We start from the raw sequence: 14955 nt of genomic DNA, 5'->3' as shown, positions 1-14955 counted from the left end.
ACTTCTGGTTTCCTATACATCTAATGCTGCCCTTGTGTGTCCACTTTCTTCTTAAAGATTTTGATTCTGCTTTGTGGAAGTCAGTGAGAGTTTCAATGGGAGCATCACCAAGCCTGAAGGAAGCAGAAGTACTAAAAAAAATGTATTTGATCATATAACCATCATATCAGTACATCTATGCATAATGCATACACTCGGAGGATCCCAGGAGCGCTTTTAGCATGTTCTTTGCTATTATAGAAGCAGTCACATAGGCCTGGCCTTAAAATTTTCATGACCAGGATGACATAGAGAAACAGTGGTCTGTAACAGCTCCTAACTCACCAAAACCCAGAACTGCACACAGAAAGAAAAGGCCTTTTCTTTTGGAAGACTGGGAAGGCCTGCTGCAAACAATGGATATGTTAAAGCTTCTCAGAAAAAAGGAGGAACATTTTGTAAAGGGAACATTTAGCAACACATGTGGAGTTGCTACTAGCAATTCCCGTGCAACTACAGCTCTGATTTGCAGTGTCTTCAATCTGGAGTCATCTTCTCCCTTTTGCTGTCAACCATTTGAACTGGGAGTGCAAACAAAAGTACAACTACCTGATTTATGGGTTTGACTAGAGAGGAGAGTACCCACGCCTTCACTTATGCTCAAAACTATATGGAGATACAATCCAATCATCAAAAATCCTTCTTTTTATAAAACAGAAGCAAAATCCAAAACATACACCTAGACCGCAAATGTACTTGAAATTGATGGAGAATGCGCCGTGATACAGTAAACCCATGTTTCCACACATGCCATTATGGACATAGAGACTGTGCACAGTGACCGTGCACCATTGACTAACACCAACTCGTTTACTAACGAACAGAAGGCAGCCTTCATCTGGGCTTTTTCCTTGCACACAGACCCATGTGGCTTCGTCCCTTTCTGGTAAGTATACCAACCAGGGAGCCATTCAGTGCCCAGTGGTAAGCATAAGGTTCACCCCTCTTTGCTGAGTGACAAGTGACAGCGTCCTGCTTTTGCAATACGTCAATCTCTATCTCTTCATCTGTCCTCACCCCATGACCAAACCAACTGGGAGCTCTCTGAGGCGAACACACTTGGGTGTTTGCATGTGATGCAGGCAGAGAGAATCACAACTTGGCAGCTTTCATACTGCAACAAAAAGGAAAAAAAGCAAACAAAAAAGTCAGAGAGTAATCAGAAACAAATCATTATTTGGCTCTGACCATCAAGCACCTCCATAGCCAAACAATACAGCAGTCAGAGCAATAAACTCCAATTCTGCATGCTGCTGTGCAAAAAAATGAGAACTGCCCACAGAAAACAGCATGAAAAATCAACATCTTTTCCTGTTGCTTTTTTCCTACTCCCAAATTTGGATTTTAAAAATAGGAACATGAGATTCAGCTTCAAACTGACTCTCACTTTGCTTCCTAAGGTTCTTCCATAGCTAAAGGAAATGGCAGCCAAGAAGCAGAAGCACAATCATCCCCGATTTTCCCAATCACCTATTTTACCTTTTACATGTGGAGTAAGCATGAGTCAGGCTTCATTTATGCTACTGGGTTTTATTAGCACAGGCCCAGGATTCATGGAGAAGTGGAAGAAAAAAGAGATTACACACTGCAGGAGACACTGTTAAGCCAGGAAAACCCCTGGTGTGGATGCAGTTACATCCATGAGTCAGCCTACACCCCTTTGCCAGCCCAGGTTAGGTTGCTTGAAGAAAACATGCAGCTGCAGAGGCAGAAAAGCACCTTCTGTTGGCAGATGCTGCGTCTATGCTGGGGACACCGCAGGGCACAGGTGTAGCTGTGGATGCTCTGGGGTGCGGGGCTGTAAATGCTCATGGACTCAGAAACTAAACAAACTGCTGGATCCCAATGGCCAACGAGTTAGAAAACACTGTCCTTTCCTTCCAACACAAAATAACTTGCACTTTATAAGCATTATTTTTATGACAGTTTTCCTGGTAGCTTTCATACCACAATGGGTTGAATTTCTTCAGATTCCCCATCAATCACCTCTTCTACTTGTTTGCTTGGTATGGATACGCACTTCTCCTTCTAATGCAAGGGAGTCACTTTGTAAGCTCTCTCCACTGCATTTAAGGACGTTTCTCTGAATTGGCACTAGCTTCTTCCAGAAAATGGCCTTCCACCTAGCAACAAATCAAACTGGCCAAGGAAATGCCCAGGAAACCCAAGACATTGACTCCTGCTCCTCCTTAAAGCGCAGTTTTGCTACACCACGCTCACAACCTGCTAGACCCAGCGTATGCACACTGATTACATACCATGCGTAGCACCCAACACTGTAACCATTAGCTTCACACCCACAAGTCTTTGTTTGCTGATTAACAGGGTGGAAATCAACTCCCTCGCAAAGATATTTGTTTGGGGTTGCTACGGATAACAACTGCATTGCAACAAGGCAGATATTTATTTTCCCACTGATTTTTCTAATTGAAACTTTCTGTTTGCTACCAGAGGGTTGATTCACCACAGCCCCCCTTTACCACTGCTGTAACACCACCGTTTCCATGGCACTCCTGGGAAAATCACAGACTTCAGCAGCAGCAGTGGGTGAGGATGTGGTGCAACAACTCACACGCGTTCAGGACCAAAGCTGTCACTCAAAAAAGGACAATCCTGTCCTCCTTCCCTTCCCCCCTTCCCCTTGTTTCAGTTTCAGCAATCGTGTGGCCAACTCACCTGATTCAAAAGTAATAGGGAAGGGGCTAGTAACTCTCAGCTGAAGCAACAAGCTGGTCCAGTTCACCACACAGCAGCATGCTCATGAGGCCAGACATGGAAAGCAGCACAACTGTGTGATCGGGGAAGGACAATATATCTCAGCTGCAGTTTTACAACAGCTACTGACAACTGCAAAACTGCACCCTCAGGCCCAATGGTTTTATAGCTACATTATTTACGGCAATAAGTCTAGACCCCCAAATTGACCATGCGACACAGAGCTTCAGCAAACCTCAGTGCTCTCATTAATCCAAATTCAGGGCTTTCTCTCCAGCACCACCACTCTCATACTATTTGCTGGAAAATACTCCCACACAGATTATGCTGCTACGTATAGACCGTATGGGCTTGAATCTCTCTCAGCCTGAGGAGAGAAATGCCTCCAAGCGCCCAGCTTGCGTGGGCAAGCACTCACGCCCAGTGCAATGAGTCCCTCCAGGGATGCTTCATCTCACATGGACACTAAGCTCTCTAGACAAGGAAGCACCCACCTGAACATCAGGGTGATGAAGCCATGAGAGCATCAGCTATTTTCATGGTCATTAGAAGGGATTTTCTACAGATTTTGCTATGGACTGGTTTAAGATTCAACCTAAGTCATTCATGTTGGTCTACAAATAGGTACTGATGAAGCCTTCCTTCAGGAGAAGGAGACTGCATGAGAATCATGCCAACATTACCTGCAGAGGTACAGCCCAACCACACCTTCCTCATTACCTGGAAGACCCACACAGCCCAACAATGCCATTCAGTGTCGATAAAACTGCACATTTTTTCCTCTATGACTGTAATCTCCCTCTTTTCTTTCATTGCAGTCTTTCCCCTGGGTTACTACAACTGTTTCAGGAGTCTATGAGGCCACTCAAAATGATGGCTGCTGCCAACAGGTCATTACAACAGCCAAAAATGAACTGGGCACAAGGAAGTCATATCTACACCCCTGTCTGGCAAGAGGTGAGGATCAACACCAGCTCACCTTTTGGCAGAGTGATCCCATCTCATACAAGCTTACATTAGTGTTTTTTGTGCTGTTATGCAATGCAAAGAGGCTAGGAGGAAACAGAGACGGATTAGCCATGTTTCCAAAAGTCCTGATGGTCAGTCCCTTCTGCAAGCATTTGCCTGCCATCATGGGTTTGCGTAAGTAGCCTTCTACAAAGCAGGCCAAGCTAGCAACAACTGAAAAAAGAAAAAAAAAAGAAAAAAAGAAAAAAAAAAAGACAAAAAGTACTACTGTTTGTATCAGCACACAGAAATACTATGTTCCAGCTCTGCACAGAGTGCTGCTAGTATGCCTGCACGTAACCTCCATCACAACGCAATGAATCATTCACACCTGCCTCGCCTGTAGTAGGAGATGGAAGGTGAGGAGGCAGGGTTTCTAGGAGAGAGGCAGCACTTCCCAGATGCTGCCAAGATGCTGTTTATTGGTAAATGAAGCCTCTTGAGTCCTAAACAACCTTCCCAGAGGAAGATAGAGTCACAACTGCCATATGGGGAGTGGGAAGAGGATGCCACTTAGCAAAAGTGGATCAGAAAATACATGCACAAACACACACGCTCACACACACAATTCGTTCTGTAACTGCACTGAATGGCAAAATCCATTTCTTCCTCTCAAATACATCCTTCTCCATACAGCTTATGCAACCTTTTAGATGGCAAGAGCAGATGACAAGTACTCCTGAACAGAGCATCCTTCCTCATGCCCCCTAGGGAGCTAGGCACAAGGAAGCTCTGCCCACCAGAGAAGGAACTTGGTGAAAACCCAAATTACTGATCTACTGTGGGCTTACAAAGATACTGTGTCTAAAATCACCGACTGAGGATGAACAACAATGTTGACAGGCCCAGGACAGAGCCTGCAAGGGTAGCACCTTTGAAAATTTGTGTTTTGAACCACTCTTTGGCTTCGTTGCCCCAGCTGTAAAGCTGACATACCGCAATCCACTCTCCTTTCAGGGCTATTATGTACTCTCATCACCACTTACTTTTGGCATCATGGATTATAAGGGATGAAAATCCCTTATAATTTGAAACTTTGAAAAGACAGAACTGCAAAGGACTACTTTAAATATAAAAAGGAACATGGTACCACCTTCACAAGGACAAAAGTCTGTGCACAAACACTTTCTGAGTGGTTCTGAATTTCCCGGAGAGAAAGCATTCAATGCAAACTCACGTCTGCACTTCATTTCAGAAAGCTGTGGACGCGTACTGCATTCTTCAGAGACCAGATGCATATCCCGTCACGTTAGCGCTTTCTCCCACTCGAGCAGCCAGGAGTATTCTCTGTGAAGTGCTTTCGTCCACTGTCTGTCTTTGCTTTTCTTCACTCAGTCCTAGTGGTGCTATTGATTCAGTGTAGCCTCTTTAAATGTTCTGCTTTGAGTTCAGGCACTGATTTTTATATGGCTACATTCTGGTTAGAGCACTGGCTGGCTCCATAGCCAGACAGGTGATAAAATTCAACACTTAGGATCTTTACATGGAAACTGGCCATCTATCTGTTTTAGTCTCAGGTTCAAGCAGAAGTTTTATTTATCACACAAGCAACAACTTTTTGTTATGGGTATATTTTGCTATATGGGTTTATAGGACCTAATGAAAACTCACTTCTTGGCTAGGAATTCCTGGCCGTATGAAGGGTCATTTACTGAGGTCAGGAGTGCTCATATACAGCAGAAAGAATAATTTCCTCTACTACAGCAATTACTGGCAAAAATCAATGACCTCTGTTAAACCGGAGGCCAAGGTGAGTAAATGCAATAGTGTTTTCTAGTTTTAAAAACTCCCAGAGCCTCAGAGGCATGCCTCCCCTTACACATGTATTGAGGATAACTATCTAGCCATCTAGACAAGACTCCTATTAGGACATCAAACTTTCTAGTATTCCAAGGTCAAAAAACTTATTTTAGTGCAACTGAAATGCAATCTTTAGCGAGCACTGAGATTGTCTAATTGACGGGAAAAAATCTCCAAAGACTTCGTGCAGTTTAAGTGTAGTGCTCACCTATAAATTACACTAGTGTTATGAACACAGTGTCAGACAGCTTGGGAGACTCTTCAATCACAGAACTCGCAGTGCAGAAATAGTTCAGCTCTGATTCAGAAGACTCAGCTCTGCTGGTGTGTCTGTCCCCATGCCTTTTCAGAGCAGTGTCTGCTTGAAACTGCTAACTTAATGGTCACTTTGACTTTTTGTTTGCAAAGAACATGGGCCCTGAGGAAGAAGTGGGCTGAAGCCATTGCATTAAATTATTGCTGCTCTTCACCTTTTTTGTTATTACTTTTTTTTTCTCTGTAGATTCAGGCTGAGAAGCAGAAAGACTGGCCAGCTACACCCCTTTGCTTGCAGTGCACTACTTTTAGAAGTGACTTATTGCTCCACTGCTTTTTTTCAATTCTGAAGCCCAACGTGCAATGATGGATTTGGCAGCCACACTCTTGCCAGCCACCCCCAGTCAGCTGAGCAGCAGTATCTTAGCCACGGGGGGATGCAAAAGCTGCTCTCTCCCTGTTCTGAGACGGGAGACAGTTTCTCTATCAGAAACACTGAGGTTAGACAATGAAAGAGGGTCTGAAGGAAGCTGCAAGAGCAAGTTCATCTGTATTTGCAAAATTTACAACTACATGATTTGCAAATGGTGGCAGGGATCTGCGTGCACAGAAGGGTCCGCCTTCCCATTATTAACCTCTTAAACCAAACACCTGGTATTGCAATATTTCCTGCTGAACTACCTCCTCATTTTTAAACTGTGGATCAAAAGCATCCGAAGTGAAAAACTTTTCCCTGCATTTGTTTAAAACCTTGGCACAACGTTACTAGCATCATTTAAGTACAGACCAGGACTCAGCGGCAGCCAAACCTGCACCCTGCTGATTAGCATGCCTCACAGTGTCTAACAGACGTTTGACTTAAGAACCCAAGAATTTCATTGCTCAAACACTTTATTAGATCCCTAAGCCTAAAAATGGTTTTCAGTAACGTGTGTGCTGCTTTGGGGCCTCAGAAAAACTATTCTGGGAGCTAGGAAACATTTCCTAGGGGGCAAAAATGTGATCAAAAACATATTTGATAAAAAGGAGAAGAGGTAATGATGATTTTTAACTGCAATTTTATTTCATCTCAGAAGCGTGCTCTAAGTTTAAGAGTGGGGAACAACTATTGGATTTTGTTTTGCATCTTTTTTAAAACAAAATGATGCTCATCTAGGGTTGGTGGGTTTCTTCCCCCCTAAACCCAATAAACTATATATTGGAATGACCTTGTTACGGGTTTCTGTGGCTCTTTAATCACCAGTGGCTGCTAAATGAAGCATATCTATTTTCTCTGTTACATTACTATTGGCAACCAGGTCTTCAGTAAGTGCCCAGAAATATTTCCATGGCAACAAAAAGCATTCAGCATTGCTACTGTTTTGTGCCAATTTAGCTTTAAAATATTCTATTGTGGAGAGAAATATGGTACATTAAGTGAAATAAAGTCAAGATGCAATGTTCTGAAAAGAATATAAGGATAAACAGGAAACGTATTTTGCAGAAATGGGGAAAAAATGCCAAATGGAAGGAAAAATATTCAAAGTTAATATTGATGCTACTGAACGCCTTTGCTGAATGTCAGCAAGTCCATATGCTCACTCACATTGTCACTTAGGGTTAGGTAACAAAGCTAACAGAAATAAGGGTACCTCAAACATCTTCTCTTGATCATTTTAATCCATGACTGAAATTTTAAGTTGCCAGGGTATTACAGCCTCTCTGCATGTCTAGGTTACCATCAGAAGAGTTCACACTCTTGATGTTAGAGAATGAATCTAGAGGAAAAAGAGGAAATAAAGAGTTGAAAAAATGAAATACAAAGAGCATGTGTGTGTTTTGGAAGTGAAGGGTCACTTAGAAGAGCAAAACGAGTTCTTCCACATCAAAGATCTTGTGGAAGACATTTTCAAATCACAGTTTAGCAGCTTCTCTGCTATTATACAACTTAGATAGTTCTGAGGAAAAAGGCATCAGTTCCCAGCCCTCCAATTCTCAAACAGCCAACTGCATGACTATAAGGTCTTGAGACCATTGGATGGCCCTCTGTGCAGTGCATTGCAGAGATAAAAAGATAAAAGACTATTTGAGAGCATTTGCAGTGACATTCCCTCTGGTGTAAAAAGCTATGCAATGCCCTCTAAAGTGCTTTGTGTGGAAGTAGAGAGCTCTAGACAGCAGCAATGTAGGTGCTGGGGAGCTCTGTAACGCCAGCCTTCCAGTCCTCAATGGCTCCAGACAGCTTACTGAGAAGGAAAGCCAATAAATATTAAGAAAGAGTCCAAGAGCAACTTGATCAGTACCTGCTCTCAGCTGGGAGAGAGGTTCAGAGTGACCCTCCCCTTTAGCTGCAGTGATGGGTTACTCTGGCATCTGACTGTCACTCCATGTGTCTCTCACCAGGAAAATTCATCTGGTCCATCACACGCTCCTAAGGACCCTCTTTCTCAGATGTCCCTGCAGACAAGACTGCAGCTGAGAAACTGCTCTGACAGTGACAGCAGCCCATTCCTGGCCCCCATTTCCCTGAGAGCTCACCACCTTTTCTCCCATCCACTGTGAGCAAGGATGTAGTCCAGAGTCAAGACAAAGATCTGGAGGCCACCATTGGAATAATACGTTCGGCACGTGGCTGCTCCCCAGCCTGCTCTGAGGAGCCCCAGGATTTGCCATGAATCACTCTAACAGCCCCTCTTGGGGGTACAGGCTCTGCAGGATACAAGGTTGTCCCCTGGATAGCACTTGCCCAGAAGGATCCATGGCCCCAGCACTCCCTGGAAGGACACCACATGCCCTGCTCCATGGGGTGGAGCACACATTGGACACATGATCCAAGCACACACAGTAAATCCAGCCCTGCAGCATTGACTTGGTGCCTATGAACAAACACTGTGGGCAGGATATCGTACAGGCAATGTATAGGAGTACCAGAAGGTACGGGATCTGTACAGGTTAGAGGTTGGGCTCCAAGAGATACAGCTCTGGGGTGCTTAACCTGAGAATTGGCATTTGTTCATTTGGAATATGAAACAAGCAGTCCCAGTTTGGGAGACAGATCAGCTAGACCAAAAGCTCTTTTTTATTTACTCCCTGGCCATAACAGTGTGAGGAATAGTAATAAAGAAAAGAGCTAATTTTAACATTCATTAAAGAACACCGTCAAGGTTTATACCCTCTCAGTCTGATATTCCTATTAAATACGAAAACAAACAGGCTGATCTTCCGCAGTCTGCACAGAAATGGCTAAATATGTAAGACTTTCCTAGAAGCCAAGAGTGATGAAAAGCTCTTGGTCATTATAAAATAAACATTTTCAAGAGCATCTACTGCCTCATTCAAGAAAAAGGAATTTAGATATTTGAAGCCAAATTCTGAAGACCCTCAGTGAGTCTCAAGTTCTTCATCAGCTCCATATTGCAGACCTCCCCCCATCCGCCCTTCCTCCCTTATCCCTCTTCCTAGGATTTTCATAAAGAGCGGCTTTAACCCAGCAAGACCCAAGGATGGTGTCAGCAGGACTGCAGCTTTCCTGCTTGTGGTTAGGACATATGTCTCCATCAGTCCTCTGTGACCCAGGTAACTTCCAGCCACACTTACGGTGATATTTAGTGAGTACAAGTCACATGGCTGAAATTCAGTCCTGAACACAATCGCCTGAAAAGCTGTTCATGTCACTTAATGATCAGAAGTCACAGTTAGGCCTATTTAAAACTGAAAATATCAAATTCAGTTCTCCTTTCCATAATCTCCTGCCTGCTGTCCTCTTCAGTCTTATTTGAAAAGCCTGTGGGGGTGGTGGGAGGAGAGGAAAGCGATTTGGGAGCCTTTCATCCATAAAATCATGAGATATGGCTGGCTTTTTAGCATTTCACAGCACATGGCACAGTAACATCTTGAGATTCCTGGCACAAAGAAACAAGGTTTGAGATTATATATATCTTTAATAGCAATGACGCAAAGGCAGATGGTTCTCAAAGCAAAGGCTTAAGGCTAAACACTCCCTTTGAAGGGTCCTGCTACCAGAAACAAAACACGGGGGGAGTAAAATACTCCTTGCTACAGCAATATGGTCTGATTGCCTTCTAATACACAGCATTTCACCCTGGAGATTTCCACTTATTTCAATAAGATTAGTTTCACAAACGAGAGAAGAATCGGAAACAGAAGAGGAAAGGTTAGATTTTTCTTTGGGATTTGGGGAGTTTTATTTTAGCAGTGGGAAACAAAGACAACACAGAACATAATGAGCAGATTAGCAACTAAATCAAATCAATACCAGAAAAGAGAGGTCTGGATAATACTGTCAGGGTGTGTGCTAGCTGCTTACCTGCAAAACTTGTCTTGCCATTATTACTTTTTAAGGAGCCACTCATGCTGAGGTTGTGCTCATGGCCTCCCATCCTCATAGAGGGCTCACCTTCTTCCTCAGCGATGGTAGGAAGCCGATCAAGTGGCTGGAGATCTTCATTCATCCAGTAGGATCCACTGGCTGTCAAAGACCCAGTGCTTTCAACACACTGCTCTGGTAAGCTGCTGGTATTTTTAACCCATTTTTGCTTCTGCAGACCCATGTCAGAGCCATGAGGAAGGGCTTGTGAAGCAAGATCAAGACCCCCAATGTGACCATCTTCACTAGGATACAAGTATTCCTCATCCCAGAGGTCCAGGTGTCGTTCATCATCTGATTCCTCAGAATAATCCTCATAAACTCCTCCATTATTCTCCAAGTCCTGGTTCCTCTCTTCTTCTGACTTACGACCCACTCCACTCAAATTCAGCAGTGAAGCAGATATAGAGTCTCCGGCTTGTTGGATAGCTTCGTATATTTGAGACATCCAAGATGACAGTGGCTGAAGGAAATTCTGAGCAGCCTCAGAAGCCATGTTTAACACTATGCCAGTATCTGGTGATCAGTTGTTCAGCTTTGCCAGCATGTCACTTATAATTCAGGGAGCTACAGAATAAGCACCATAAGAGATTACTGTAAATTGCTTGTCCATCAACACCTGTCGACACACTATCTACGTAAGATGTCTAGAACTGAGAGGAAAAATGGAAAAAGGACTTCTACTCATTGAGAATACCACTAGAAATCCAGAAATGATGGACAAATTACACATATTCCTGCAGAGTCTGGAAAGCTTTCATTCAATTGCTAAACCTTATATAAAAATAAAACCATAGAACATCGGAGCAGAAGTACCTTTTCTGAAGCGCACACATGCTGGTTACAGCTGTCAACAGACCTGGTAAAAAAAGTACAAAACAACCTGCAGTCAAAAATCTCAAATAACCTCCTGGCCCTGACTTCCACCACACCCTTTTCATTAGCATGTCCAGATGGGGAAATTGAAGGGGGGAGAATTTGGGGAGAATTATGTTTTGATTGATTAAAGTGACAGGCTTAAAGCATGCAGAACCGGCCCACGGCAGACAACTATCTCAAATGCTTTGCTCCAGAAAGGCTTTGAAGAAGCCCTCTCTGACCACAGAGTAACACAACCCAGAGTTGTTTTGCCCTTCACATAAATGAGCAAAACACAGGAGATGGAATATTATAGGTATGAAATTACTGGGAACCGGAGCGAGTTAACAAAAGCGTTGGTATCGTATCAATATGCTCATTATAACCCATGGTGGCTGGAGTGAGCTATTGGCTATACCTGCTTCAGCCACAACTTCACTATGAAAGTAGACACAGTCCAGATCTTTAGAGCACTTCTTCAGTACAGAGCAATCATGATAAAAGAATTATAAAAGTTGGCAGATTTTAGCTGTTATTTAAGTATTGCCACACCTGGAATAACCATGTATTTGTAGAATTGAAAATATTAACCTTTTGGATCAAGACAAACTCAAGAGATGTGACTTTTCTGAAGCTGGGGATGGAGACAGGTTGTTCCTATCTTGTTTTCTCAAAACTCATTTAAACCCTAAATAAAAACATAGGACTTTTTTGCTTTCATAACTTGCAGGAAGTTAAGGTGCCTTTTTGCCCGATATACATTTTCCCACATTATCACAAGACAGATATTCTTTTAGGAACTCTGAGAAGAAGGAAAAACCTACAAATAGGGTGATGGGTTTAGGAAGAAAGAATTAAATAGTTGCAGATTTTAGGCTAAAAGACAGCTAAAAAGAAGCTTCAAAAATTAATACCAGTGTCTTGCTGAATTTAGAGGCCTAGGAGCAATCAAACTGCAAAAGGGTAAATACAGTGTAAGCAGCAAGAAAATAAGCTCAGCAGCAGTGTGTATTACCTTGTGAAATGGCCTCCAGAGAAATGTAGTGGGATACCGATGTTTTGGATTTTTAAATGGAGCATGGACAAGGAGATCCCACCTTGCTTAGGGAGCAGCTTCTTTACATATGAGATCAGCGTCTTAAGAGGTCTTTACCTTTTAAAACACCTGCACTGAACAATTTTGTTCAGTGATGTTGACTTACAGTGCAGACACTTGCAACAAGTTTATTATCACCTTCAGTACGTACTAAGAATTACAGTCCTAACAAGGGCAGTACATGAATGTAGGTTACTAAAGCCATTTTAAAACCTGACGGCTGTTACAAACTCTCCGGGTCGGGGCACACACTGCTCCAGTACCCACCTGTCAACCGCTGGCCTCTGGCTCAGCCGCTGGGACCCAGGTAACGCGCCCTGCCACACGTTAAATCTTTGGCAAAGAACAGACGACGTCATGGTGTAACCTCCCAGGCGAGCCGTTCCCTGCATCGACTCTCCTCTTTCCAACCCTGCCCTTATTGAAGCCTCTGCTTTGTGCAACTTATTTTCTCATAGACCTAAACTGATGACACGCTCCAAACAACACATTTTCAGCATAATGCAGATTTGCTACTGGTAAGTCACAGCACCACAGAAGTCACTGGGAGGAGATGGTACTTCTAACAGTGAGATTCTCCCAGGCGTGGAAGGAGGTAAATTTGGGCGGGTAAGTACTGGATACTGGATACATTTTTAACCTGTCATTTATTTACAGGCAACAGCAAATGAATCTCTGATTTCTGATGAAGGGAGGACTTCATAACGCTCTGCCTCTGTCTCAACAGCAAGATACATGACCGCAGTAGCCCTTGGAGGGCTGCAGGCATCCAGGAGTGATAGCTAACCAATGCAGATAAAACATATGGGTGCTAAAATGAAGCGTCGATCTGTTCTAAAAATCAACAGAACGTAGACTTGTGATATTTGCATGGGGAATAATTAGATCCTCCTGTTGTTAGATTTCAGAGCTAACACTCAGTTGGTCCAAGAGAGCCACCCCACTTCTCCCGGATGCGGTGGCTGACTGCACCACGGCTCGGGCAAACATCGCGGTGCTCCACAAGAGACTCCGCGTTAGGGAGGTTGGTGTGACAGCTAGGAAGACGGAGAGAGTTTTTCAAAGCCAGATTTTACTTTAGTCATGGAATTAAAGCAGTGATCTACAGTCACCTGCAGGGCTTGGATGTGGTCACCCAGTCATCTGAAGAGGCAGATAAGACTTGAACCTGCATCTTTCATATACCAAGTAGTTGCCCAGATCATCTTGCTATAAGTAGGCTGGGGGGAAAGGTGACGCATACACACACGTATATACGCATCCACAGTTCTAACCAAGACCTGGAAATTTGTCTGGATCAAAGCTGGAGAACCCCGACAAACGGTTTGATTTCAGTTTATAGACAATGGATAGACACTGAAGTATATTTCACCCAAAAAATCCGAACCGCTTTAGTAACACCTGCAACACACCTGTACAACTTGCAATCCAGTGCCTACATAATCCCTACAGGCAAAAGCAACGGAATTTCCAGGGTGCCTGACTCTGTTTAGCCTTTGTTTGGCTTCTCCTCCTGTCATCTCCCTCTTACTGAAGACTCCACAGCCAGTGATATGCTGAACAACTGGAGTTCAACTGAATTATAAATCACTTATTTTTGGTCTTGCAGCAGATGGATAAAATGTGTAACAAGCTGCAGACAAGTTTAGGCGGGCAACATTTTTACAAACTCAACAGAGGATCAAAGGGGGCTGAGCTCTGTTATAGGCTTGCTGTTTCCCAGGAGCTCTCTCCCTTAATTAGCAGGCACTGCTCTAACAGGGTGTTCATGACATATTTCACAACATGGCCTTTTCAACATAACGAATTTTTACTTTTGAATTCTTTAGCAATTTTGACTTGTATTAGAAAAAAAAATAAAAGAACTGAGAAGAGCATTTAAAATGTGTGGGAAAGAAAAATCCATTTCTTTTAAAAAGCATTCACCAAAAAAAGAGCGGGGAAAAAAAAAAACAGTTTAGCAAATTCACTTCAAGTTCCATGTTCTAAAACTAACCACAAGAATTTTCACACTGAATCGCCTGCTTAACTCAAAGTTGTTGTTTTTTTTTTTTCCTCTTGGAAAATCAGATAGCTAAAAGGATCAATGTTAAGCCTCTCACAGAAACCATCATAACCTTTACTACAATCTATATTCCCTTGTCTTGATAGGATCATTATTCCTGAGTAGCGCTCCCATTGAGAGGTGCAATTACTGTATAGTTAAAAAAAGACGACTATTAGCAGAATATCAAACACCACCACAATGCAGAGGTTTGTAATATTAGCAAAGTGTCTTTCAATCCTCTTGATATGCAGGCTCCTAAAAAATTGCCATCAGGTGTGCATTTCTTACGATTTTCCTTACTCAAGCTGTTGTAGAGCGTAGGCACAAACTTCCTGTTCTTCACACTTTTTGTGTGGCCCTTGCAAAAGTTTTCTACCAAACTCCTCCCTTGTAGGGAGGCTTATAGACCGCAGGTTGAAAACAGTGTCCCAGTATATAGTAACTGAACAATTTTCAAGTGAGTGTTTATTTCTGAAACACTAGATGAGGGAGAAATCCACAGCCTCACCTCTCTGCCCGGAATGTACTGTCCCGTGTAGAGACACAAGAAGAGGAAATCCGTTCCCAGCTTCCAAAGGTCAGAAGACATCTTTGTCACATCACTTTTAGAAAGATGAACTTCTTTTGCCACTGCCAAGAAAATTGTACCAAAAAGCTTTTTTAGCAGTTTGGGCAAGTTGCTGAATCCATCTGTCCACAACTGAAACTCTGAGCACTGTGCTGGGTGACCCGTTTAGGCAGCCTACATGTACCCAGAGGAACGATTCCTGC

At 43.2% G+C, this 14955-nt stretch overlaps 2 protein-coding genes across 2 annotated transcripts in view; both read right to left on the bottom strand.

The window, feature by feature from the left end:
* LOC142082648 (synaptotagmin-16-like) overlaps positions 1 to 8274 on the bottom strand; it is a 39898-nt gene extending 31624 nt beyond the window's left edge. The window contains exons 1-2 of the mRNA XM_075150881.1: positions 8100 to 8274; positions 7449 to 7574 (exon numbers count right to left, since the gene is read on the bottom strand). The gene's annotated coding sequence lies outside the window, so the exon portion shown is untranslated. The remainder of the gene's footprint in view (positions 1 to 7448; positions 7575 to 8099) is intronic.
* LOC142082649 (synaptotagmin-16-like) overlaps positions 1 to 14955 on the bottom strand; it is a 50333-nt gene that overhangs the window by 3537 nt on the left and 31841 nt on the right. Inside the window, exons 7-9 of the mRNA XM_075150882.1 lie at positions 12405 to 14814; positions 11000 to 11042; positions 10124 to 10750 (exon numbers count right to left, since the gene is read on the bottom strand). Coding sequence (XP_075006983.1) covers positions 10124 to 10679 — 556 coding nt within the window. The 5' untranslated portion in view covers positions 10680 to 10750; positions 11000 to 11042; positions 12405 to 14814. The remainder of the gene's footprint in view (positions 1 to 10123; positions 10751 to 10999; positions 11043 to 12404; positions 14815 to 14955) is intronic.

The sequence above is a fragment of the Calonectris borealis genome, chromosome 5 (genome assembly GCF_964195595.1).
Source record: "Calonectris borealis chromosome 5, bCalBor7.hap1.2, whole genome shotgun sequence".
Lineage (NCBI taxonomy): Eukaryota > Metazoa > Chordata > Aves > Procellariiformes > Procellariidae > Calonectris > Calonectris borealis.
This window is presented reverse-complemented; position numbering and strand designations above follow the sequence as displayed.